A 26,732-nucleotide genomic window follows, 5' to 3' on the forward strand; every position below is an offset into this window, starting at 1 on the left:
GCTTGACAAACCTTGGCTTGAGTGAAACTAACTTGGCAAACAGGGTAATTGCCAAGATAGTGCAAATTCAGAGTAATCCAAGTAATCTAGGTACAATTTAACTAGCAAAGCAGTACATAACTACACACACACAGTCCTTAAAGCCCTCTAGCTTTCTCTAACATACCAACAAAATAGCAAACCTGCCGTCTCTCCTAGACCTGTTCCACTCCAGGACCAGCAAGAGAGCATGCAAGATCATCGCTGATCCTTCCCATCCCGGTCACCACCTATTTCAGAGACTCCCATCTGGCAGGAGGTTCCGGGCTATAAAGACCAAAACCTTGCGCCACCTGAACAGTTTTTTCCCCATGGCAGTGGCAAATAAGCCCCCTGCATCACACTGACTCTGGGTTTGCTAATTCCAATTCACTGCATCTTAGCCCTGCACGTGCCCAAATTATTTATTATTTAATATTCTATCTTGTAAAACATTTGTCTTTTATTCTTATTTTTGCTATTTTGTTGGTATGTTATGTGTTTTATGTCCTATGCACCAACGACACAAGTTAATTTCCTGTATGTGTAAATATACTTGGCCAAAAAGAATTCTGATTCTGATTGTTGTTGTCTTTGCAGGTTCCATATCCGTCAGCTTGTCAACAAATACACGTGTACACTGTCCATTAGGGGGATTTGTAGTTATGACAGTGGTGTAAAAGTGAGCTACACTCCACAACTTTAGGGGGAGCTCAGTAGCAAAAAAATACAAATTATCCCGGAATGGGGCTTTAAATAAGCTTGTGCTGATCAAGTGGTTGTCCTGTAGGCGAAAGTGATGGATTTTACATTTCATTAAAGTGAATTTGAAGCTAGTCTCATCATTTGTAAGTCTATGTTTGTCAATTTGTCTAGACAAATGTTTTCCTGGTGTCACCATTTAAGAACGTCTCTGTCTTCCTAAACAAAACAAACTATTTGACCGCAGCTCTCTCCCGCAGCTCCTCCTCTCCTCCCTCGTTTGAATACGTCTGTACGTATGTTGCGTGACCCACGTGCAGATGTTTACGCCGCTTGCCTATTACTTACGTCATCAGCAGCGACTCGACATCCTATACCAGTCGAGAATTATGGATTATCCATCGAAATAACAAAGAGCAGTAGTATGAGATATTGTTGCGTGTTTAAACAGACCTTAAACATATAATAGCGTCGATTAAAGCTACCTTATAAGCGTTCATAATTTTAGTTGCATGCGGTAACCGAATGATTCTTAGACTGAAGGGGTTCACTCAACCTCCTCCACCACAACAACACAACCAAGAACCAGCATACTCAGCGAACACTCGTGTGCTTGTAAACAGACCTTCACACGTGACAGTGGGAGTTGCGACTCTGCGTTGTTCGTAGAGTACAAAAGAGCTAACGCAGTGCCTTCGAACGTTAAGTTAAACGAACAAGTGTGAGACAACAATGACGAAAAGTAAAGACTTTTGTTGTTGGGCAGGGAAATGTCTGTATGTCGATCAAGAAAAATTAACGAAGTTAAAGATCAGATGAATTTTGTTGTCGATGCGTGTAAAAGATTTAACATTTACGGTAGCTAGCAGATAGGTAGCTAACGTAGCTTGCTATCCGGCTAGCACATCGACGTCCCGTTAAAGTGTAAGGGTAAGACGAAGTTATACCTAGAAACTAACCGTTCATTTTTCCATAGGATTATCTGTTTCATACATAATACCTAACGTTTGAAGTCAGTGCCAGTTGCAAAACTAGCTAGCGAAATTAGCTAACTTGCTACCACCGGAAAAGTCTTTCATAGTTTTAAACCGCTGGATAAGAGGGATAGCTAACGATAGTAGCTGCGTTTTGCTAATAGTGGATAAAGTCTATATTAGATCAGATGTCATTCGCCATGGAAGATTCTTTGGAGTCCGACTGGGTCTCTGTGCGCCCAAATGTTTTTGATGAAAAGGAAAAACACAAATTTGTTTTTATTGTCGCATGGAATGATATTGAAGGAAAGTTTGCTGTTACATGCCACAACCGAACAATCCAGAAGAGAACTGTGGTCAGAGAATCTCTTGTTGAAGCTGCCGAAAGTGAATTCGTATCCCTGAAGGTTGCCGTGCAGACTAAGAAAACGGAAGATAGAGAGAAGACTTCACCCAAAAGTCTTAACAAGGAGAATGCCCTCAAGAGTCCCCCAGCAGACCGAACGGAAATGTGCGTTCTCACGACTTTAGGGGAGAGGGGACTAAATGAGAGTCATACTAAGGAGAAAACTGTGGAAACAAGGCATACTAGTCAGACTAAAGTAAGAAAACCTGGCGACAACGCTAAGGTTTCTGACATTGAAGTCCTTGATACACCCACCCTGATGGGTGAGACCCGGTCTCCAGCTGACGATGCAGAAGGTTTGGATGATTTATACAGTTTTGTCCGACAGGATTTCAGCTGGGCCGGCTTGTTCTCATTTCAAGACATGAGCGCCGTTCACCTCCAGCTCTGTGCGGTCAACTCTGACCTGGAACCGTGTCTACCCCCGTTTCCTGAGGAGCATTCAGGAATGTGGACGGTGTTGTTCGGGGTCCCAGAGCTCTCTCAGCGAGAGACAGAGACGCTGTGCTACCAGCTGCAAGTCTACCTAGGTCATTCCCTGGACACCTGTGGGTGGAAGATTCTCTCACAGGTGCTGTTCGCGGATAGTGGAGACGCTGAAGAGTACTATGAGAGTTTGAGTGAGCTCCGTCAAACGGGCTACGAGGATGCTCTTCAGAGAGCCAAGAAACGCTTGCATGAGGTAAGCCAACACTCAATGAACTAAAATCTGATTTTTTTTTGCAGGTCAAAATTTGTACTTAATTTCTTGCTGAGCTTCTCTCAAACCACATCTTTGGATAATAAAGCGCATTACATTTAGATGGGCAGCCTTTATCAGTGGCAACTGTGCTTGTTTTTTTTTTTAAAGGCATGTCTGATGGCTGTTAGCTAGTTAGCTTGCTATTTTTAGACAAAAACTCCATATTACCTCTTAGAATGTGCCTTTTAGGTACCCTTTCTCCTCTTTAGGGCCCTATATAACTCTAACAGAAATACAGATTTGTTTGAGCTTGTTTCTCTAGCTCAAAGTCATAGTTTGAGGGCTGCTGGACACTATGGGTGAAAAGAAAAACAACAACATTCAGTTACTTCATCCAGTATCATGATTTTAGACTATTCTTAAGTCATGTTGGTGAAAATTGATTCCTTTTTTCTTTTGAAGAAAGCTAAGGCTACTTAGAAATGGCAATGTGCAGATATCGTTGATTCCTAAGTAGAACTTCTGGTCTCTGAAAGGGTTTCTATATAGGAACTAGTTTTATCCTATTAAATGTCCAGTCCACGTTTCTGATGAAAGATGGTTGATTTGAGCTCAACAGCCAATCAAATCACACCCCTCCCCTTTGTTCTCCTGAAGTAACGTGTGGATTGGCTGGAATGTTGTATGGCTTGGTCTCAGGCACTTGGTCAGAGGTTTCCCATATACAGAAACAGGAATGGTTGCGAGACATTTCGTAAACAGGCCTCAAGGTAAGAAGTTCTTCAATAATGCTGACTTGAAACTTTTTTGAATATAGTCGCCGAAAACTGCTGCACAGACATAGTTAAGCAGACAGTGCTGCGAACATGGAAGTCTCTCACACTGGCACTGCACAGCAGTCTTATAGACCCCATGAGCTTCAGTGTCCTCTTCGTGAGACAAGAGAAATGTTGAGGAAAAGCCAGAAGAACAACAACAGGTTGAGGAGAGAGTTTTTAACACTAGCAAAATGTGTCCACATCTATTGATTGTCACAAATCTGAATAGATCATTCTGTCACGCTGTGTTGTTGCAGAGGTAGTAGAGAGCCGTGGGCCGGCAGCTCCTCCGCTGTGACTGACAGCAGTTAACCCAACATTAGCCTGTGTTAGCATGACTGTGTTAGCCAGCTCTACTTGGGATCAATTCACCGGCTGGCTGTCTCAAATTTCCGCTGCCTTTCGAGGCTTTTTTGGTCGGGTAGAGTCAAACATGATCTCCAGTTCGTTTGCAACCCAGGGTGTTGAAATGGGTCTGGGGATATGGGTAGGGGGTGGAATCACACAGGCCCAAACACTAACAGATGTTTGGCTCAGAACGGACATTTTAAATGGAGAATATATTAAGACACATTGATATACATCACAGTATACTGGCTATAGCATTGTTGTAGGAGAAGCCAGTATTTCAGTTTAGCATGATTCCTTAATCTTAATGTTCATTTTATGATTTAGTACAGTAAATTTATCACATATTGGTCCTTTAACCTTTCAAAAGAATCTGTTTAAAAGTTGGACAACATAGGTTGGTATCAGGACTGTAGTGAAGGGGAAGACTTTTGAACAACAAACAGTGTTTTTTAATGTCCCGTAAGAGTGTGACCGCAGACATGCGTTTCAACCTTGTCTTATTGGGGGCCAAGCAGAGAAGCTTTTGGTAGCCCCTAGAACCATATGGTAAAAAGGTTTTAAGTTTTGGCACACTTATTGGGGGCAGTCCCCTGATTCGTTCCACCAAGTTTCATGTCTCTGCCAAGTATCAACAACCTTTCGCCAAGATTGAGGACTGGGCCTTTTACCCTTCATATCTACATGGCGTTACATTGAAGAATTAGGTTTATGTACATAGAAAAGTTCTCATAGAGGTGTGCTTCAAACTAAGTTAAGATTCATATATGACTGTACACAACAGAGGCATATCATCAATGAGTCGTACAGTGTGTGGTGCCAGTTGAACAGAGTAGGCGTCAGCTAACTGACAATCGCCTACTGTTATGAAAAGCATTATATATTCAAAACTGGATTGGTCTTAAATCCAACTCCCATTGATTCCTGAACAAATTATCGTATTACCACTACACTTCTCTTCATCATTAAATCTAGTCTATAAAGATGTAGCGGTTGACGTCAGATTGGCAGAAAAATGTTCCGTGGAGCGCCAGTCAAACAGTGAACAGTTCAAACAGCCAAATGGTAAGAAAGACAGTATTGTCAAAATGGTAGACAATTACTGTGCCCTGAGTTCTTATAGGATCTTCATTAGTTTTTATTTTAATTATTTTAGTTCGTTTTTTTTATTTCAATGTAGTTTTAGTTCTTCTCAGGTTCAGGCTGTCTTTATCTGACTGTTTATCTGATTTATTTGGACTGGTATAATGTTGGGTATATGGTGGGGAACTAATGCAGATAGGTGTTTTTGTCTGTCTGTCTGTCTGTCTGTCTGTCTGTCTGCCAAGCTGGTGATATGTGTTTTTGTCTGTCTGTCTGTCTGCCCTGATGGTACTAGGTGTTTCTGTCTGTCTGTCTGTCTGTCTGTCTGTCTGTCTGTCTGTCTGTCTGTCTGTCTGTTTGTCTGTCTGTCTGCCCAGATGGTAATAGGTGTTTTTGTCTGTTTGTCTGTCTGCCAAGCTGGTAATATGTGTTTGTGTCTGTCTGTCTGCCCAACTGGTAATCAGTGTTTCTATCTGTCTGTCTGTCTGTCTGTCTGCCCAGATGGTAATAGGTGTTTTTGTCTGTCTGCCTGTCTGCCAAGCTGGTAATATGTGTCTGTCTGTCTGTCTGTCTGCCCAACTGGTAATCAGTGTTTCTATCTGTCTGTCTGTCTGTCTGTCTGCCCAGATGGTAATAGGTGTTTTTGTCTGTCTGTCTGCCCAGATGGTAATCTGTTTTTCTGTCTGTCTGACTGCCCAGATGGTAATCTGTCTGTCTGTCTGTCTGTCTGTGTGTCTGTGTGTCTGTGTGCCCAGCTGTTAGAGAGGCAGCGCTGCATGGAGAGCATGGTGGAGCTGCTGGATCTGTACTCGCAGCAGGACGAGGCGTACGGAGACCTGGTGGAGGCCACCACTGAGCTGTACCACTACCTGCTCCAACCCTTCAGGGACATGAGGGAGCTGGCCATGCTGCGGCGACAGCAGATCAAGGTGACGCATTAACAGACACAGATGTCCTCGTTCACACGCACGCAGCCCTACGCTGAGCCTCGCATTGCTGGTGATCATGAACTTGACTTGGTGTTAAACACACATAACATCAAGTTATTGGGTTAATGCATTATGTTTCCTGATAAGATATAAAATGTAGTTATCTAACTACCATTTGGAATCACTAAGAAATGTCCTTGTTTTAGGGAATAAAATCAAAAAAATAAATTTGATAGTAGTTAATGATTTAAAATATTGTAAATGGTAAATGACTTACTGGAACAGCTGTTATTTCCGTGGGCGTAAATGGCCCATTTCCTGCCACCATCACTCCTGTTTCAATGGCGCGTTCTGTTGGCAAGTCCTATATTATCCTGTTAAAAAGGCTTAATCGTCATTAGAAAACTCGTTTGCAATTATGTTTGTGCAGTCGAACACTGTTTAAGTTGTAACTAGACTGGCCTTCTTTGGGCTAGTTGATGTCTGGAGCATCAGCATTTGTGGATTTGATTATGGTCTCAAAAACGTCCGAAAGAAAGGTCATGGTACGTCAGACTCATGTGCTAAAGTGTCTTTATCCAACTATGCCAAGGTCAATACAGTTTCCCATTTCTATTGCACCTTTAAATGCTACCCACCAAGCACCAGTCTCATCCTGGGAAGAGGTTCTGGAATACTGGCAATCTAGGTAGAGTTTCAATGAAAAAGCCATTCTTGAGGCTGGCCAATGAAAAAGCCATACCTGAGGCTGGCCAATGAAAAAGCCATACCTGAGGCTGGCCAATGAAAAAGCCATACCTGAGGCTGGCCAATGAAAGAAATGGCAAAAATGGGCACATCTATGCTGAGGTGTTTGGATTGCAGAGAAGAAACGTTATGAGGCGCAGATCAAATGAAGAGAGGAGTACTGGAGGAGTGCTTGACTCCATATCTCATTCACAGAAGAGGAGATGTGATGGTCTGGTGTGAGGAGTACTGGAGGAGTGCTTGACTCAGAAGAGGAGATGTGATGGTCTGGTGTGTCATTTGAACAGAGTGGACAGCACTTGAATGGATCCAGCTTCATCCTACAACAAGACAGAGAGCCACAGCATTGCTCCACATTATACAAGATCTATTTAGGGAACAAGCAGTCAAGCTGTAATGCTGCCATGTTTGTAATAACTGCACATGAAGGGGGTAGTCTGGCTTCAGGTTAGGCCTTTAGCCCACAAGGAATCCTCTCCACATGTCCTTTCCCTTCCTTCAGTTTCCAGTAGTAGAATGGTTAGGCGTCGGCAGTGGAAAGCAGTGATGGGACATTCTGTTAGGCTTCCAGTATATCACTACGGCCCCTTTAACACACTGAACCCTCTCCACTCCCACTCCCTCCCACTCCGACACACAACTCCGACTCAAAGCCTCCTTCATGTTTTAGACTTGGAAAGTCTGCAAAAGTGTATGTGTATACACATATGTGTGACCCAAGTGCATGGAACTGGTCACTCGCAAAAGAAGTTAAAAACACTATAGAATGTAGAGACAACTTTTGACAGTTGATTTCATTGGTGTGTCTGAGATGGCGTATTGGGACGTCATCAGTACATGTATCAGGGGTCTGTGGTATAGCTGAGGACTGGTTTGTGTTCGAATGTATTCTCTAGTGTTTGGCATTTGTGTTCCGTCTGTGGGATTGTCACACTTCCACTCACTCTGTGTTATTCCTATGCATAGACTAAGGCTGTCTCAGCCTATCTGTTTAAGCTGTGTGAGAAGGAACATCTGCTGAAACACATGGCCACTGAACACTTCCTAAATGAGTTGAGGAGCCTGTGAATGATTTAGGTGTAGGATGACTTGACTGCCGTGACATACGGCACATGTGAGGGAGGGAGGGAGGGAGGAAGAGGAAGGTGAATGGATATCTGTTCAGGAATAATACAGGCACACAATGAAGAAGGCCTAACAGGGCAGCTCCAACAGGTGGTAGACTGATGCAGTGAGTCTCTGCTTCCCCGCTGAGCCTCGGGATATGCATGAATAAAGCAGGAGCTGTTCAGAGCTCGTCCATGGGCTGGAGTCATAGTATCTCTCTCTCTCTCTCTCTCTCTCTCTCTCTCTCTCTCTCTCAAGCACATACATACAGAGGTCCAAATCTAAGCTGGCTTGATCAAGACACACACACAGACACACACACACACACCATATGAACTGGTTTCGTGTTGGCTTCCCTCTTACGCGGTCTCTGTTTCTCCACTGTTTGTGAGTGATAGAATCTAAATGAGCACGTCAAACTTGAAGAACTGACCGGAAGACGCAGTCAGGATTTCTGGAGTTTATTTCAGCGTGGAGACCCCTTCTAAGCTCAGAGAATGGCTGATTGTAGACTATGTTGGCAGTTACCATTCAGTCAGGTAGAATACAGGAGGGGAGGGGAGGGGAGACCACACGCTATAGGTGATGGCAGGAAGGAGAGACAGTTGGGTGGAAGTGTTCACCTGTGGGGGGAGGGGGGTGAGAACAGAGGACAAAGGGTGATAGCAGGAAGGAGGATATCTGGGGGGAGGGGGCTCAGGTGCCATTTGTTCAGGTCTCAGTGAGACAGACAGACAGACAGACAGACAGAGTACACATCCAAGGGTATGAGTTACAGATACAAAATAATGCTACACTTAGTTCATGTCTCTTACAACAGTAGAATAGCAATATCCAGTGTCATCTCTGTCATTTCTATGCTCACACAAGAACCCCAATGCAACAACCAATCAGAGCAGGAAAACATCAATAAGTTCCATGATTGTTATGTATGGCCACTTCAGCAGGTTAATGAAAGCAGGAAGGGCTTCAGATAGATGGAGACAGGGAGATGGAGGGAGAGAGGTTGTAGAAGACCAAAGATATCATTACAATTAATATATTAACAAATTAATTCTAGGTTATCTAAATAGTAGGGCTGAAAAGGTACTATACTTTATCCATCGTTTGGCAGGATCTATGTGCTTCCCAAAGGATTATGACGAATAAGAAGTACCTGTCCAGAACTCCACATGGCACAGAAGAAGGGGGCACTCTGCGCTGGGAAGGAAGCAATACATTGGATCTTAAAAGTATTCAATGGTCTGATGACCAATGGGTGGGAGTTTGAGGCCTCATTAATGAGCTGGATCATACACACACACACAAACATACACACACGCACACACCTGAGCATACACACACACACACACACCTGAGCACACACACACACACACACACACACACACACCTGAGCACACACACACACACACACACACACACACCTGAGCACACACACATACACACACCCACACGAGCACCCACACACACACACACACACACATACCTGAGCACACACACACACATACACACATACACACACACACACATGATCCGACAAATTATTTTCTGCAGTGGTGGATGTATCGATCCTAAAAGAGTGTGTTGCGTAACCTCCTGAAGGAAATCCTATGCGTGCCAGGCAGGGATGGAGTTGACCACCAGCCAGCAGGTGAATGTGATCCACCTACCCGTCACGGTTGTGGGGAAACAAAGGGGGCGTTTAACAAACATTATTGACGACGTGATTGAATCGTTACATGAAAAAGTCAACTCAATCGTCAGGCAGCCTACCTAAAGTTGCTTAGAGTTGGTACTCACTAGCTGTCAGGTAAAAGTTATGTGCGTCCCGTCTTGCATACCGACCAATCAGTTTTGGTCTGAGACTGAATTTCCAATCATATCAGTTGACAAAATTGTCTGCTGGGCGATTAGGAATATCAAATATCTAGCCCAGTTCCATTTTGTGATGGATCCAAATGATGAATGTGAAATCAATGTCAGTAGCAGTAGTGATCTAGAGGACACACTATATGACTTTTGGTTGCGCGTGTTCTTCCCTCAGATCTCCCTTGAGACGGAGTTCCTGGGCCCACGGCGTGTGGAGGGACTGAAGCATGAGGATGAAGACTGGCAGAAGAAGGCTCACACTGCTGCGCTCTCCATTCAGGACCTCACTGTCAAGTACTTTGAGACTACAGCTCGAGCACAGAAATGTAATAACTGAACTACGCGCGCACACACACGCACGCACACACATATATACACACAGGGCTCGAAATTTACTTTTTGGCTTACCAGCCAACATGGCTGGTAGATGAAAAAAATTACCAGCCAATCATATTTTTTAGCGGCCAAAATTAAACCTGGTATTTCAGACCTACTCTGACATTGTTTGACATAAACAACCTTTACCTATGATTTTAATATCATTGTAAATCACTCTCAGAATGGAGTAAATAAAATCAACCAATATTGCCCAAACGCGCGCTGTATGCTGTACCTGGGATCCGTAAAGGCCCTCCTTCACTATACAACATACGCTGTCTGAAGCCCAGTTTTATAGATTTGGGGTTATTGGTATGTGTTTGGTTATGCTGGGTGGGTGGCTGGCTGGCTGGCGTTGATGTAGTCTGTTCTTCTCATCCAAACTATAGAGATACATTATTTAATTAACTTTTGCATGACCACAATTTATCAAAGCACATTCAAGAGTTGGCTATTAGAAATATACTTCAGATGAATTAATTTAACCTCATAAGAAGCGTTGCATTAGGCCTACAAAAAATCTAAATTAAGCTTTAAAATGACACCTATATGATAGATAAATATTGTCCAACTAACAATATAGCATACATATTCAAAAGAAGATTATAGCCACCATAGTCTTGCTGATCTGACATAAAACCGCATTGAAAAAAAACAGAGGGGAGGCAAAAAGTACCTCTGCCTCAATGAAGGGGGCGTGCGAGAGCCCACCGGTCGGGGCTATGCTTGTTCTGCCGTTGCTCTTCTTCTACGCTTATCACCGTCAACATATTTCAGCCACTGCCGTGGCTTCCCATTAATCGCAATGAGCCACCTACTGCAACATTTCCTTGGTAGCGGTAGCTGCTGTTGTGGCTGTTGTTTCTTCCTCCCTAGATGTTCGCTGCATCTTTGCTGGAGGTGATGCACCGGCAATGAATCGCCACATTATTTTAGCTTTCATTTATCTGCGTTAACTTGCGTGTGGTCAACTAAGTCTGTTTCAACTTTTGATTCCCACTCAAAATATTAGAACTTTATAAACGTTGTATTCGCTGGCAAAATAATAGAACATTGTATTCGCGCGCAAATTGTTATAGTTGTATAAAAATTCGAAGAACGTTATGTAACCCTTGCCCCTCTCCCACCGTTCGTGTTGGCGTTGCAAGCTATTTTTAACCATGACGGGCGCGGTAGTCGGGAGCTGTACTGCGCAATTTCACTCGCCAAGTGGCGGAGCATCGGACACAATTTAGTCGCCAGCCCAAAAATCTACACGCCATTGGCGCTTGGCGGGTGCCAATTTCGAGCCCTGTATACACACATATATATACACACATATACACACACATATACACACACATATATACACACATATATATACAAGCTCACGCACACGCACACGCACACGCACACACACATATACACACACACACACACACATATATATATACACATATACACACACACACACACACATATATATATATATATACACACACACACACACCCACACGCACACACACATATACACACACGCATATAAACACACACACATATACACACACACACATACACACACACACACACATATACACACACACATATACACACACACATATACACACACACATATACACACACACATATACACACACACATATACACACACACACGCACACACACACATATACACACACACACACACATACACACACACACACACACACACACATATACACACACACGCTCACGCTCACGCACACACACACGGACACATATACACGCACACACACACGCACACACAGACCTCTGCACTTTTCCATGTCATGAGACATCCTTCCTTCAGAAATGTATTGATGTAATTGATTGAATGGATATGTAATTGATTGAATGGATATGTGATGAGTGCGTTTGCCTGTTTGGTCCTCTGCAGTATTGATGTAATTGATTGAATGGATATGTGATCGGTGCGTTTGCCTGTTTGGTCCTCTGCAGTATTGATGTAATTGATTGAATGGATATGTGATCGGTGCGTTTGCCTGTTTGGTCCTCTGCAGTATTGATGTAATTGATTGAATGGATATGTGATCGGTGCGTTTGCCTGTTTGGTCCACTGCAGTATTGATTGAGTTGATTGAATGGATATGTGATTGGTCCCCTGCAGTATTGATTGAGTTGATTGAATGGATATGTGATTGGTCCCCTGCAGTATTGATTGAGTTGATTGAATGGATATGTGATTGATTGAATGGATATGTGATTGATCGGTGTGTTTGCCTGTTTGGTCCTCCAGTGATGCACGAGCGCATGAAGCTGGACCAACGCAAGTTTGGCAAAGCTACGTGGAGCGCAGCGGTGGATCGCATGGAGAAGCTCCAGTACGCCGTCTCCAAGGAGACGCTGCAGCTGATGCGGGCCAAAGAGATATGTCTGGAGCAGAGGAAGCATGGCCTATGTGAAGAGGTACCCACAATGCACTTCATAGGCATAGCATGGGATTTATTAGATTTTCTCATTTTCCTCAACTTCTAAATGTAGGTGTATGTATGTATGTTTATGTGTGTATATATATATATATATATATATGTGTGTGTGTATTTAACAAACACTTTTGGTTCAAAGCCACCTGCAAAACATTAGATAACAACAATGAGAAAATGAAGCAATAAGCATGCTACAATGAATCCATGTAACAATATCATATTAAAGAAAGACCCTCCGTTGTTACTATAATAATAATAACAATAATAATAATACCATAACTATGATTTATGTTTCTAAAAGTATGGTTGAAACAAATGAACAATAGATAAATACTGTTCATCTGAAGAGCGAAGTGGTCAAGGAGTAATGAAGCTGAAGCATAGCATTTAAATAGGCTGCTGCTGATCCAATGACTGGACTAGAAGTAAGAGTGAGAGAATCTAGCTCTAGCAGCTACAGGGAGCCAGTGAAGAGTCACTACCAGAGGAGTTACATGTGTGTGTCCTCTTTGGCTGATCAGAGACCAGAGGAGTTACAGTACATGTGTGTCCTCTTTGACTGATCAGAGATCAGAGGAGTTACAGTACATGTGTCCTCTTTGGCTGATCAGAGATCAGAGGAGTTACAGTACATGTGTGTCCTCTCTGGCTGATCAGAGACCAGATGAGTTACATGTGTGTGTCCTCTTTGGCTGATCAGAGATCAGAGGAGTTACAGTACATGTGTGTCCTCTTTGGCTGATCAGAGATCAGAGGAGTTACAGTACATGTGTGTCCTCTCTGGCTGATCAGAGACCAGAGGAGTTACAGTACATGTGTGTCCTCTCTGGCTGATCAGAGACCAGATGAGTTACAGTACATGTGTCCTCTCTGGCTGATCAGAGACCAGATGAGTTACATGTGTGTTCCAGTGAAGAGTCACTAGCAGAGGAGTTCCATATGTGTCCTCTTTGGCTGATCAGAGACCAGAGTTACATGTGTCCTCTTTGGCTGATCAGAGACCAAAGGAGTTACAGTACATGTGTCCTCTTTGGCTGATCAGAGACCAGAGGAGTTACATGTGTGTCCTCTTTAGGGAACCAGAACAGGAGTTCCATGTGTCCTCTTTGGCTGATCAGAGACCAGAGGAGTTACATGTGTATTGTATTTTAACAGGTGTATGTAATAAACTGTTAATATTAATGAGCCAAAGTTAAATAAATCAGAAAAATCTGCCAGAGCTACTTACTAAGTCCGCAATTAGCTAAGGCAACGACCGTCCAACGAAGAATGACTAGCCTTACTAAAATACACAGTAAACCTAACAACACCGTGCTCCACACTACACTTAATATATAACAATCTCGTTTAATAATATATAACAATCTCAAAAACTGCAACTGTCATGGATACACCGGCGCAACTTGCAAAATCCCAAATCCGACTGTGAAAAATGTTAAGTTCTTTCCTGTACCGTTGAGAAAGTTCTAGTAGCGCTGCTGAATGGCTATGACCTAAGCCTATTCTAAAACAGAATGGAAGACTTTAGTTTACCTTAGGAGTTTCTCATTTCTTTCTTTCTTCTTCCTTATTTAGCTTTTTCCTTAATCTGTCTTCCTCTGGGTCTTTTCCTTTCTCCCTCTCAGATGCAGGCTCTTCAGGACGGGGAAGATGCAATGAGACACCTAGACAACCTGGAGTCACTTTACTATGAGCTGCAGCTGCAGCTTTATGAGATTCAGTTTGAGATCCTGAAGTATGAGGAGCTGCTACTGACTGCACAGCTCCATAGTCTGCGTCGACAGATGACAGGTGAGACTCTTGACACAGACTACCTGAGGATCTTTAGTAACTGCTGTAGGCAGGTCTGCGTAGGCAGATGACAGGTGAGGCTCTTGACACAGACTACCTGAGGATCTTCACTAACTGCTGTAGACAGATGACAGATGACAGGTGAGGCTCTTGACACAGACGCTCCATAGTCTGCGTAGACAAATGACAGGTGAGACTCTTGACACAGACTACCTGAGGATCTTCACTAACTGCTGTATGCAGGGCAAGCTGCATGGTTATGGATATTGGTGGGTTGGTTGGCATGGTTATTACACCGTAGACCCGTGTTGGGCGCCAGATGGGGCGACCACTCTCTTCATCACTACACTCTAATGATCTGGAGTAATCTTCAGGACGGGAGTACATGCACACTGTTGCTTGCGTGATGAAGTCAGTGGTGAAGGTGTGGTCAAAGGCACTGAGGGGGCTGAGCCAGGCCCAAGTTAGTGAGTGAAAGGTTTGGTTAAAGCTGACCTATAGCATTGTCGAGCAATCCCTTTAAACTGAATGTGTCAGATTAAATTACAAATTTAAGAAAATGGCAATATTGTTCTGGGGTTCAGGGCAGTTTTGCTAGGAATAAACCCTACTGCTTCTTCTATTGTTCCAAACGGTTAAATACGTTGAAACATAATTGTAGCATGTCGGACCTTTTTTTAAATGCCCTACCGCATCCTTTCAACTGTTCAACTGACCTATATTGGCATATTGTTAATCTAGGGGATGTGGTTTTGAGCCTGTAAAAAAAAAAGTGTTTTGCTCACTTGGATTCCATGACCATCCAACTCTATCTTTCAGATTGAATATAGCCCACCACACATAGACCTACATTCTGGAGAATTTATTTTGGACTAGAATTTGCCGGGGTACGATCAAAACGTTTTAAGACTGCGTCTATAAAAAGCATATTTCATTAATTTGAGACATTGGAAAGCACTATTTTCAATGCCTAAATAATTCTGTGCAGTTTCTCAGTCTCTGTAGTGACATCAACATTTATTACGGTCGATAATTCTTATAGCCTAATACACAAGTTTTTATGTGTTTGCAATTAAACCAAGAGAACATACACTCAGTTACAAGTTTATAATGTTAGTGATGCAGTCTAGTGCAACAGTCCTGTGATAAATCATAATCTTAATCTTCATCATCATAATCATCATCATTATTATTATTACTATTACTACTATTATTATTATTATTATTATTATTATAAATGTTTTATATTGAAACAGTTTTAGAGAGATTGTGATTCAACTGCATGATCATTTTGGATAATGTAGTTTGTGATGCTGTTAAACCGTATTGAATTCAACACAAAGGTGTTTGTGTGTTTTAGCCCAGCCTCACTGATTGAAATAGGTTAAGTCAGAATAATAAAAGCGTGTAAGTAGGGCTACAATGCAATGGAATTCAAAAACAGCTCAAACTGCACCCCACCAGCTCTCAAATGAGTTCAGAGGAACACTGAATACAGCTATAGGAGCCTTGCACCGCTGCCCCCTGGTGGACACCAGAGGCGTCAGAGTTCAGAGGGTTAGTGCAGGGGTTTTCAACTGGTTTTGTCCCAGGGACCACCATTCTGACTTTGAAAGTAATTTGCGGCCCACTGATGTGCCTGCACACGCGTGCCTGTTTGTAACCGCCGCCGCCACGCCCCCTCCCCCTGCACAGATATTCTGCCTATGACACTTAAATATGTGTATTTTCATGATATTCAAGAGTAATTTGGAAATATGTTGAAATATCAAAGCGAATTTATAAAAATAAAAAAATTCAATGGTGAACTGATCAACATAGGCTCATGTCACGGACCCCCTGCAATGCCGTTGCGGACCATCACTATCCTCTTGCAATAGGACCAGTTCGATGGCAGAAACAGTGCTAGTAGTACCTCAAAAGTAATTGGGTCTTGACCATGCCAAAAGAGTTCAAAAGAAAAGTTTTGTGTGTTTGTGTTTGTGTTTGTGTGTTGTGTCTCAGAGAGGCAGGATGAGGTGGTGTATTGTGATTAGAGCTGAAACGATTAGTCGACGTAATTGGCAGACGCTAGCAGAGCTACCGGTAATTTTCATTCGGCATTGCAATGCACTATAGGAAGTGCGAAATAGTGCATCTTTAACTAATAATAATTGACCATCATTGAGAAAAATGGAACAGAATCTGCAAATAGCCTAGCATACACATTATGCACAGTTTTCTTTGCCCTCCATTCTCGTACCTTCATGTGCTGCATATCAGAAATGGCCGACTGAAAAGCAAATTATTCTGAGACGGCTCATGTTACCATGGAAACAATAAACAAAGCTAGCTTTAGTAGATGCTGCATATGAGATATGGCTAACAGAAAAGTTGTCATTTTTCTTAATGATGATCAATTATTAGTAGTTAAAGAAGCACTATTCCAGTATTTCAAAGAGAATGAGCTGTGGGAGCACAAGAACAGTGAGTGTCTAGAAGGTTTAAGCTTACATGTTGGAAAACAGAACGTCTCATGGAGGATGCTTGCTAACGCTATTTCATTTATGTTAAGTGCAATGTAGTAAATCAGTGAATTATCAGAGTAGCCTGTATTTTCGTTTGTTCTGAATAGTTAACCTCCTCCACTTAGCATTCTTTAAACAAAAGATTGTGGAAAAAATATATATTTCATAAGTTGAATTTGAATGTCACTTGCAGCCCAGTTATTCTTGCGTTAATTTGCACTTGCAGAGGCTTGATTGCTAATTTGAGTTACTTTTAAAACTTTATTTGCACTTTCTCTTTACTTTTAAAAGCATATTTGCACTTTAATTTGTATTACTATTTAATTTATGTATTATGATTACATTTGTTACTCAAATACATTTGAAATTCAAATTCCAACATTTTGAGTCGTTATTTTAATTTGCTATGGGAAATAATCATTAGATTAGTCGATTAATCGAAAAATTAGTCGATAGATTAATCGATTACCAAAATAATCGTTAGTTGCAGCCCTAATTATGATGCGTATGAGTCATGGGTGTTTGTGTGTTTGTGTTTGTGTCTCAGAGAGGCAGGATGAGGTGGTGTATTATGATGCGTATGAGTCATGGGTGTTTGTGTTTGTGTGTTTGTGTTTGTGTGTCTCAGAGAGGCAGGATGAGGTGGTGTATTATGATGCGTATGAGAGTCGTGTGTGTTTGTGTGTTTGTGTGTTGTGTCTCAGAGAGGCAGGATGAGGTGGTGTATTATGAATGCTTATGAGAGTCATGGGTGTTTGTGTGTTTGTGTTTGTGTTCTTGTGTTTGTGTCTCAGAGAGGCAGGATGAGGTGGTGTATTATGATGCGTATGAGAGTCATGGGTGTTTGTGTTTGTGTGTTTGTGTTTGTGTTCGTGTGTTTGTGTTTGTGTCTCAGAGAGGCAGGATGAGGTGGTGTACTATGATGCGTATGAGAGTCATGGGTGTTTGTGTTTGTGTTGTGTCTCAGAGAGGCAGGATGAGGTGGTGTATTATGATGCGTATGAGTCATGGGTGTTTGTGTTTTGTGTTTGTGTGTTTGTGTTTGTGTTGTGTCTCAGAGAGGCAGGATGAGGTGGTGTATTATGATGCGTATGAGTCATGGGTGTTTGTGTTTGTGTGTTTGTGTGTCTCAGAGAGGCAGGATGAGGTGGTGTACTATGATGCGTATGAGAGTCATGGGTGTTTGTGTTTGTGTGTCTCAGAGAGGCAGGATGAGGTGGTGTACTATGATGCGTATGAGTCATGGGTGTTTGTGTTTGTGTGTTTGTGTGTCTCAGAGAGGCAGGATGAGGTGGTGTACTATGATGCGTATGAGTCATGGGTGTGTTTGTGTTTGTGTTGTGTCTCAGAGAGGCAGGATGAGGTGGTGTATTATGATGCGTATGAGTCATGGGTGTTTGTGTTTTGTGTTTGTGTGTTTGTGTTGTGTCTCAGAGAGGCAGGATGAGGTGGTGTATTATGATGCGTATGAGTCATGGGTGTTTGTGTTTGTGTGTTTGTGTGTCTCAGAGAGGCAGGATGAGGTGGTGTACTATGATGCGTATGAGAGTCATGGGTGTTTGTGTTTGTGTGTCTCAGAGAGGCAGGATGAGGTGGTGTACTATGATGCGTATGAGTCATGGGTGTGTTTGTGTTTGTGTTGTGTCTCAGAGAGGCAGGATGAGGTGGTGTATTATGATGCGTATGAGTCATGGGTGTTTGTGTGTTTGTGTTTGTGTTGTGTCTCAGAGAGGCAGGATGAGGTGGTGTATTATGATGCGTATGAGTCATGGGTGTTTGTGTTTGTGTTTGTGTGTCTCAGAGAGGCAGGATGAGGTGGTGTACTATGATGCGTATGAGAGTCCAGACGCCATGCAGGCCACTGATGACTGTGCCCCCCCTGGCCCCCCCACCAGAGAAGAGGTGACCAGACTTCAGCAGAAGACCCGGCAGCTGGAGGCTCGAAGGGGCCGCATCACCGCTAAAAAAGCCTATCTCAGAAACAAGAAGGTATCCGGCACTGCCAGCGTCATGTTCACCGCTGAAAGAACACATAAAAATAATAATAATAATAAAACTTTATTTATGTAGCACCTTTCATGCAAAAGAATGCAGCTCAAAGTGCTCACATGTTGAACAAAACCTTGGGCTCATGCAAGACATTTTTCTATGTTAAGTTTTGTCTCTAGATGGCTTTTGGAAATGTGTCTCACCATTGTCCATAGGAACAGACTTGTATTTGATCAAAATGACACTGTTGATAAAAGCATCTTTCCATTAAAGCCTTCTCGATGACTTTTGCAATTTCCTCCCTACACTGCTTTTAACAAAGAATGAATGAACCACTTCGGCTGCATTTGGTTTGAACTTCTATTATGTAAACTGACGACTTCTCTTGTACCTCAACCATTTTCCAGTGTTGAACAACAACAACACAAATGACACAGTAATAAAAACCCTGGGCTGTGCAGTAACTTATGCCTTTTCGAGTGTATTTGCCACTGCCGCGCCATCTCTCTCCACCTCAGACATAAACTGGTGTATCTTTTAAATGATCTTACTTTGTTTGTTCAATGTTTTCTTTTTTTTCCTCTCATCAGGAAATCTGTGTTATCAATCACAACCAGAAGATCCAGCAGCACAACAGAGACGGAGGCAGCAGCGGCGGCTCACAGTTTGGCCACTGCCAGGTGTGTGGAGCTGAACTCATTACATGTGCCTTTGATATCAGGCTGGTTTGAGCTCACATATTCTCCCTTCCTATAATCCATCAATGTGTTTTATATGCTCTGACCTTTTACATTACTCTCTTCCACACATCTAAAGGATAAAGAGGAGGAGGAGGTCAGGAACTCCAGAGTTCGACAGGAGAGGCAGAAGACCCTGGACCGCTTGCGCAGCTTCAAGCAGGTACGGCTGTGAGTAGAGCCAGGCACATAGTGTTTGGGCATCTGGGTCAAATGCACATTGACTGCTTGAGATTGATCCTCTTGTGCACTGAGTGAGATCTGTGTGCACATTGACTGCTTGAGATTGATCCTATTGTGCACTGAGTGAGATTGATCCTATTGTGCACTGAGTGAGATCTGTGTGTGTGTGTGTGTGTGTGTGTGTGTGTGTGTGTGTGTGTGTGTGTGTGTTCTCCCTCTCAGCGGTATCCTGGTCAGGTGACCCTGAAGTCCCAGAGGTTGCGACTCGCCCACAATAGGAAGAAGTGCGGTGCCACCCTGCCCCAGCCCCAGCCCCCCACGGAGCAGCAGGCCCAGATGAAGACCCAGGCGGCCAGCGTGCAGACGGAGGACTGTGGCTCCTCCACGCCCCTCACAGAAGGGTCTGCAGGCAGCACAGGCTTCCTCTCCCTAACTGCTGCAGGCGCTGCTGGATCTAAGCCACTCCTCTCTGCCCCGTGCTCCTTGCCACCAAACTTGGCTCCTCCCCCTCCCCCGCCACCCCCCCCTCCACCACCCTTCTGTGATGATGAGGGCCGTCAGGGGCCCTCAGATGCCGTGGGCCCCAAGCAGCAGCAGCCCTCAGCAGGCAGCGCTCCATCTCCGCTTGGACCTTTCAGCGCACGCTTTTTTGACAGCAGTCAACTTCTCAGTGCCCGCCGGAAACTCAGGAAGACCACTTCTCTGGAGTCGTCCCAGTGGAGAAGAGGTGAAGTACACGCAAATACACACACACACACACACACACACACACTCACACACACATTTAAAACATTTTATATTCAGTTCTGTTTGAAAGCATCATGATTAACATAATGGACCCTAATTTAATTGACGGCAACGAGTCTGTCGCACATGAACTAAAGCTATTGTGTGGTGTGTGGGAACATTGCGCTGACGGTATTAAATACTCATGGTATTAAATTACCTAAATCATTTTGCCAAGTTAATTAAATCATGCGTCGCTGAATTTGCTCGTTGCCCGTAAAATAAATTGGGGCCCAACAAATTGAGCCTTCCATTCATGTGTATACAGTGGTGCTAGACAAGTTTGCTTACAGATCTTTTGAAAATATGCATAAATATGACTGAAAATGTGATCAGATATTCATCTGACTTATTACACTTATGAAACTGAAACCAATAGAATATTTATAATATAAATGTAACTGGGCTGTGTTCACCAAAAGCTTTTCAGTGGTCGCTGGTGCTTTTATTCACAGGAGGAGCAAAGTTGAGCTCATTTTGTCACGGCAAAAATACCCACATTGATGTTGTTTATATTGGCAGCCGACTCAATTTGAGTGTATCCTGCTACTTTTGTTAAGTCTAACGCTAGTTTGAGTTAGCTAGCTAGCATTGCTTTCTCTAGGTAGCCAGCTAGTCACTAAACCTTACTCAACGGTTATCTTGCAAATCAAATGTTCCTTACCCAATTCAGTACAAGTCTTCATTAAAGGTTGTATTACAGTACATGCTAAACAATACCTCTTGTTATTACAGTGCATGCTAAGCTAGGCGGCCGCTTCTTTTCATTCTTCTAACCCGTTTTCTGCGAATAATTCAGCTCTTTATTTTTTATTTATTTTTCCTTTAATATCTAACTTCCCTTTAATTGTCTTTTAGTTCTTTATCTCTCTTTCCTTCACTCTCTTAATCACTCTATCATTACCACTCACAGTCACTCTATTACTATTTTTCACCGTTGTCTATTTTTAAGGGGGGGTGGGTAAAAATAGACAAAGGCTCAAATACTGAGCTAACTAAAGGCCTAGCAACAGTAACTAAGGATGGCAGTGCTGTCAAAGCTGGTTCTGCATACTCCCTCACCATTCTATCACTCTTATTATTATCACCATCACTCAATCACTGTCTGTTTCTTTATGTCTTTCTCTCTTAAATCACTTAAACCACCATAGCAACACCTTAGCAACCACCATAACTACCCTAGGGACACTCTAGTAACCACCTTATTGCCATTTGTCCAGCTCTGAGTCCAGTGTGTTTAGTGTGTTTAGTGTGTTTAGTGTTCCGCCCTGAGCTGAAGAGATGGAGTGTGTTTAGTGTGTTTAGTGTTTAGTGTTTAGTGTTTCACCCTGAGCTGAAGAGATGGAGTGTGTTTAGTGTGTTTAGTGTGTTTAGTGTTTAGTGTTTCACCCTGAGCTGAAGAGATGGAGTGTGTTTAGTGTTTAGTGTGTTTAGTGTTTAGTGTTTCACCCTGAGCTAAAGAGTAGAGCTTTACACATTTAGAAACAATATTTCATACCTGTTTCACTATTCATCTACTACAGCAAGTAGCTACGAAAATAGGAATCCTAACTTGTTCTTTCTTTTGTGCTCTTTGTTAGCAGCAAGCTCACCTATGGACGAGGTCCTGGCGTCCCTAAAACGTGGCAGCTTCCACCTCCGGAAGGCGGAGCTGCGTGTGTTGGCCCCCGACCCAGACACGGACGACAGCTTCAACATCCTGGCCCAGATCCGCAGAGGTGTGAAGCTGAAGAAGGTGCCTGACGGGGGCCGCGTCCCGCCCGCCGACTCCTGTGACCCCCTGACCCGGAGCATCCACGAGGCCCTGCGCCGCATCAAAGAAGCCTCCCCTGAGTCCGAGTCCGAGGACGAGGGGCCTCCCTGCACAGACTGGGAGTGCTAGGTCATGCAAAAAAATATATACACTTTTCACCTACAAATAGGGAAAGACATCCGTATTATTAAATATGTGTTAGTTAGTTCACACGTTCATACATGCACACTTAACAGACCTATAACTCAACATGCATATCCTCCCTCTCTGTCTGAGATGTCCCCGCTGTCAGGCAGTGCATAACCCAGTTTTCAAACCTGGAGGTCATTGGGTCCAAGTGAATGATGTACAGCTAATCCAATGATCGTAGCACCCATTAAGAACTTCTAGCACCGAAGTAAAAAGCTTCTTACTCTTTCCAACCCTGTGCCTCGGTCCAAGTCATGACAGTGTTTTTAGCGTCCGTGCACTTTTGACCCACGGGAATGATGATCCATAACCATTCGTAGTCGAAAGAAATCTATCTTTATACTTTGTGTTTCTTTCTGGCTGTTCAGAAAAGCACAAAAAAGAAGTCCCTGTTTCGTCTCCGTCAGGGTAGTGTGAGTAAAGACATCACAACTTTCTTTTTCATTTCATTTGTATGGCAATTTATTTCTCTTTCTAGGAGATGCAAAAAAAAAACAAATGCCCCTTCTAAACCGTGTCCCACTGCTGCCACCTACTGTACAAAAGTCTCTGTTACATTTCCTGCTTCTTGGGTTAGTTTGGTTGTTTTGGAATAACATTAACAGCAACATTTAACATGTCGTCATTATCCCCAGAAAATGTTCTTCATCCAAGTGGTCAGGCAGTGCTACTTTCTCAATTGAAAATATCCCATTCCCATTCTTCCCCACGGTCTGTTCTCATTCCCATTCTTCCCCACGGTCTGTTCTATCAGATGGACCAGAAGAGAAGACTCAGTCAGTCCTAGTTCAGTTCATGAGAGCCACATCAGACATTCCAGGTTTAGGGAGGTCTTGAGCCTCTTCTGAAGGGTACAAATCTTGAGCTGACCATTTAAGGTTTCATGCCAGCCAGTACGTAAGACCACTGTACAAAGTGTGTCCTTGTATTCTAAGCATGTTTTCCAAGCAAATTGCTCAGTAGCCAATCTGAGTTTTTTTGCCATTGACGTCTCAAGAAGTAAAAGCTAAATCATGCGACGGGGCGTTGATTCCGTGGCCACTCTGTATGATCCAGCTGGTGGAGTTAGGGATGTCATACTGTACTGGCCTCCCTCTGTGTGCTTTTTCATGTGTGTGTAGTGTATTTGTAGTATTTAGTTATTCCTTTCCACCAAGTATAACCATGTTGACTATATTCTAGGCGTTATTTATTCCTTATTTTGTAGTATGTTCTAATTGCGTACAAAGAGGCTGAAAGAATATGCTGTGAATCTTGTATTCATGTCCTGTGTTTGAACCGACTGTGGTCTCAACTCAAGTCTTGATAGAAGGACTAAAAACATTTGTGGACAAAGCCTCCCAACTACAGCTCATGTACGCAGTACTTTGAATGGATGCTGGTCTGAAAGGGGAGCAGAGCATTGAGATTGATGTGTTTACTTCAAGGCTAGTAGAGATTGGAGAATTTTAAGATTATGGACCTTGCCTATAGGTCCTAGCCTGAGTTCTAAGATTTAGTTCTCGTTTGCCATCCCTCTTCTCTATTGATTGACATGTTTTGCTAACTAGCCAACTAAGGCTCTAAAACAGGGCTCTCAAACTCAAATTACCCGGGGGCCGATGAGCGTCCAGTCTGGTCAGTAGGGGCCCAGATTCTTTGATCTGTTGGCTTGCCTATCACAATACTGTAGATACCACTTTTGATGTGGCAAATGTACCATGTGTGATCAGTGGTACAATGGTTAGTGTTGTTGAATGGAGCTGGTGGGTGGAGGAGATTAGAAAATACATTCAAATGGTACATTTTTAGAGTCTAAAACATGGATTTAATCCAAAAAAAACATTTGAATTTATTTTCTAATATCCTCCACCAAACACCTCCATTGTCACCTCCATGTCAATTAAGACCTCAACCAGTGTATTTATATTGTCTGTTAGAAAATAAGCTTTTGGCCTAAATATCTAACTGCAAAAGACATAACAATTGATTGAAGGGATGCAAAATGGCTTTTGCTTGAGCTCAGAACTTGCACTAGGACCCAGGCAAGCGTTATGGGGCTCACATGGACTTGCCTCTGAGTAAGGAACACAAGCTTAATATTCTAGAATCATCCATGGAGAAAGAAACACAAGCTTAATATTCTAGAACCATCCATGGAGAAAGAAACACAAGCTTAATATTCTAGAACCATCCATGACCCTTTAGTTCCACACCTGTGTGACTGATTTTCAGAGTGTGTTGTTCTCTGTAATATTTTTTTTTGGCCTTTGTATGTAAACTTATTTTCCCTTAAACTGTTTTACAGCCAACACTACAGTTACACTTCAGTAGTTTCAAGTGGTTTCAACAGGTAACTACATATGTGCAATACCTATTATGAAAACTGAAAACCTATATTTTTCATGTTTATTGTACTGTAATGAAATCAAAGTTCAAGATCCATTTGCATGATTGCTTAAACTACATATATATATATTTATTAAGACTTAAAGACAAATGTATAGCAATACTATCCAAATATAAAATGCTTTTTCACGTTTTTTTTTTCTTTGTTTCATTTTGCTCTGCCTTTTTCCAATGACTGTATTCCTGCTAACTGTTTGATCATTTAAAGCTGCATTCTCCCTTAAGTAAATAAAATCAGTAAAAGTCCAATGATCTTTTCCAAACTTGAGTGATGCCATTGTTTAAAGATACAGAACTGATGAATGAAGCAATAGAAGAATAGAGCTGTGGAAGAGCCTGTGAGGGAGGCCGATACAGTGGGGTGGACTGCAGTGGACCATCACATTTTACTGGCATAAATAAATAAATAATGCTGTTTATCTGAGGAGAGTTGAAAAGCACTGCAGTCTTAATGAAGTGTCATTTGTGCCCAAATAGGAAGAGGGAAAATCCTGACTTGTTTTCTCTCATTTCTGAAAGGTTCCTTTACTTAATATCTTACTTTCTGAACATCAGCTAGAGAAGAAGATGTGAAATGTGTGCTTCTTTGTATCAGCCATCTATGTGTCTGTAGCTAGCTAGCTAGCCAGCTACAAATAAATGAGATAAGATTCCAAATTGAATGATCATGGAATTTGAGAGAATTTTCGCATTTTAAATTTATTAGGAGATAATTATCTAGCATGCTATGGAAATGGAAAAAACCTACATTTAACAACTCATAATATTTTGGCAAATACTTTTATCCAAAGTGACATACAAGTGAGAAACAACAAGAGTTTCACTGTCCCCCGTCCAATATGTCAGGACACTTCCTCAACCTTCATCCCTGACTATCACCTAACTAACACAACACCCCAATTAAGAGTTTGTTTAATTTTAATGCAAATGTTTCCTAATATCGGTGAATGAGCAACATCGCTAACATGCTTTACAGAAAATCAAACATGGCTGTGACTCTTGAATGTATATCAAAGGCTAAGTTATGACCTAGACACCTCTAGACCAACCCCCACGCCATAACTCATTCATTTGATTGGTTAAACATCCTGCTACTCACCTGACTGGTGAGGGAGACCACAGATCTGTTAGAGGTAACCAAATTCATCCTATCGCCATGGTTACACTGTTCAACAAAAACAAAAAGCCCTTCACCATATAAAATAAAGACACCCGTGACTTCATGTACACTAAATATGAAATTAACCTGAACTAATGATACTAATAATAATAATAATAATAATAATTTATTTTATTTGTAATGCACTCATCATTCAAAAGAATCTCAGAGTGCCAACATATTAAAAACTAACTATAATAATACAATAAAATAAAAATGAATTAACATAAGCATAATAGAAAACATTTTAACATTTTAACATACGATTTAACACAAGGCCAGAAATGCCTTCCTGAATAAAAATGTTTTTAGTCCAGCTTTAAAGGAGTACTAGACCCAGGAGCGATGAAAAGACTCACTCTGTTGCCAGATGGTGATGGTATACCAGAGTCACAGGTTTTGAGATCATGTATCAGGCAAATCTTGACTCTGATGAACTGTCTAGGAGGAGAATGTCAAAATACACAAAATCCAAAATAACTTGCTTCCTGTTGGGCATGGCTAATGCAATGTACATATGAAAGTTGTTCGCTTTGGGAAGCCCCCCATGCATACCAAATTTGGCGGGTGAAGGTCAAACTATATGGCAGCCACAAGCCTCACGGCCTATGTTGGTGCTATGGAGTCCCTGGGCCAAGCAGACCACCAGTTTCCACCTATGGGAACCACCTCAAAAATGGCTCAAAGTCTTGAAGAAAACTAAATATTTACTGCAATAATAGGA

General features: G+C 42.4%; 1 protein-coding gene across 2 annotated transcripts; it reads left to right on the forward strand.

Moving 5' to 3' along the window:
- Nucleotides 1-965: 965 nt before the first annotated feature.
- Nucleotides 966-25,098, forward strand: jmy (junction mediating and regulatory protein, p53 cofactor). Of its 2 annotated transcripts, none has more exons than XM_031577335.2 (10): nt 966-2,782; nt 5,787-5,960; nt 9,859-10,009; nt 12,337-12,506; nt 14,152-14,317; nt 18,626-18,813; nt 19,404-19,493; nt 19,630-19,713; nt 19,956-20,460; nt 22,100-25,098. In XM_031577335.2, exons 1-10 carry the CDS (start codon nt 1,883-1,885, stop codon nt 22,399-22,401), a joined length of 2,730 nt encoding a protein of 909 aa, XP_031433195.1. In that variant the 5' UTR covers nt 966-1,882; the 3' UTR covers nt 22,402-25,098. The 2 variants fall into 2 exon arrangements, with proteins under 2 accessions (XP_031433195.1, XP_031433196.1); XM_031577336.2 differs by having other exon boundaries at nt 22,103-25,098.
- Nucleotides 25,099-26,732: the final 1,634 nt, after the last annotated feature.

This window comes from Clupea harengus, chromosome 12, assembly GCF_900700415.2.
Source record: "Clupea harengus chromosome 12, Ch_v2.0.2, whole genome shotgun sequence".
Lineage (NCBI taxonomy): Eukaryota > Metazoa > Chordata > Actinopteri > Clupeiformes > Clupeidae > Clupea > Clupea harengus.

Coding starts and splice junctions, on each gene's coding strand:
- jmy (XM_031577335.2), top strand. CDS start 1,883: ATGTCATTCGCCATGGAAGATTCTTTGGAGTCCGACTGGGTCTCTGTG. Junction 19,714..19,955: donor GCTTGCGCAGCTTCAAGCAG/GTACGGCTGTGA, acceptor TCTCCCTCTCAG/CGGTATCCTGGTCAGGTGAC. Junction 20,461..22,099: donor GTCGTCCCAGTGGAGAAGAG/GTGAAGTACACG, acceptor GCTCTTTGTTAG/CAGCAAGCTCACCTATGGAC.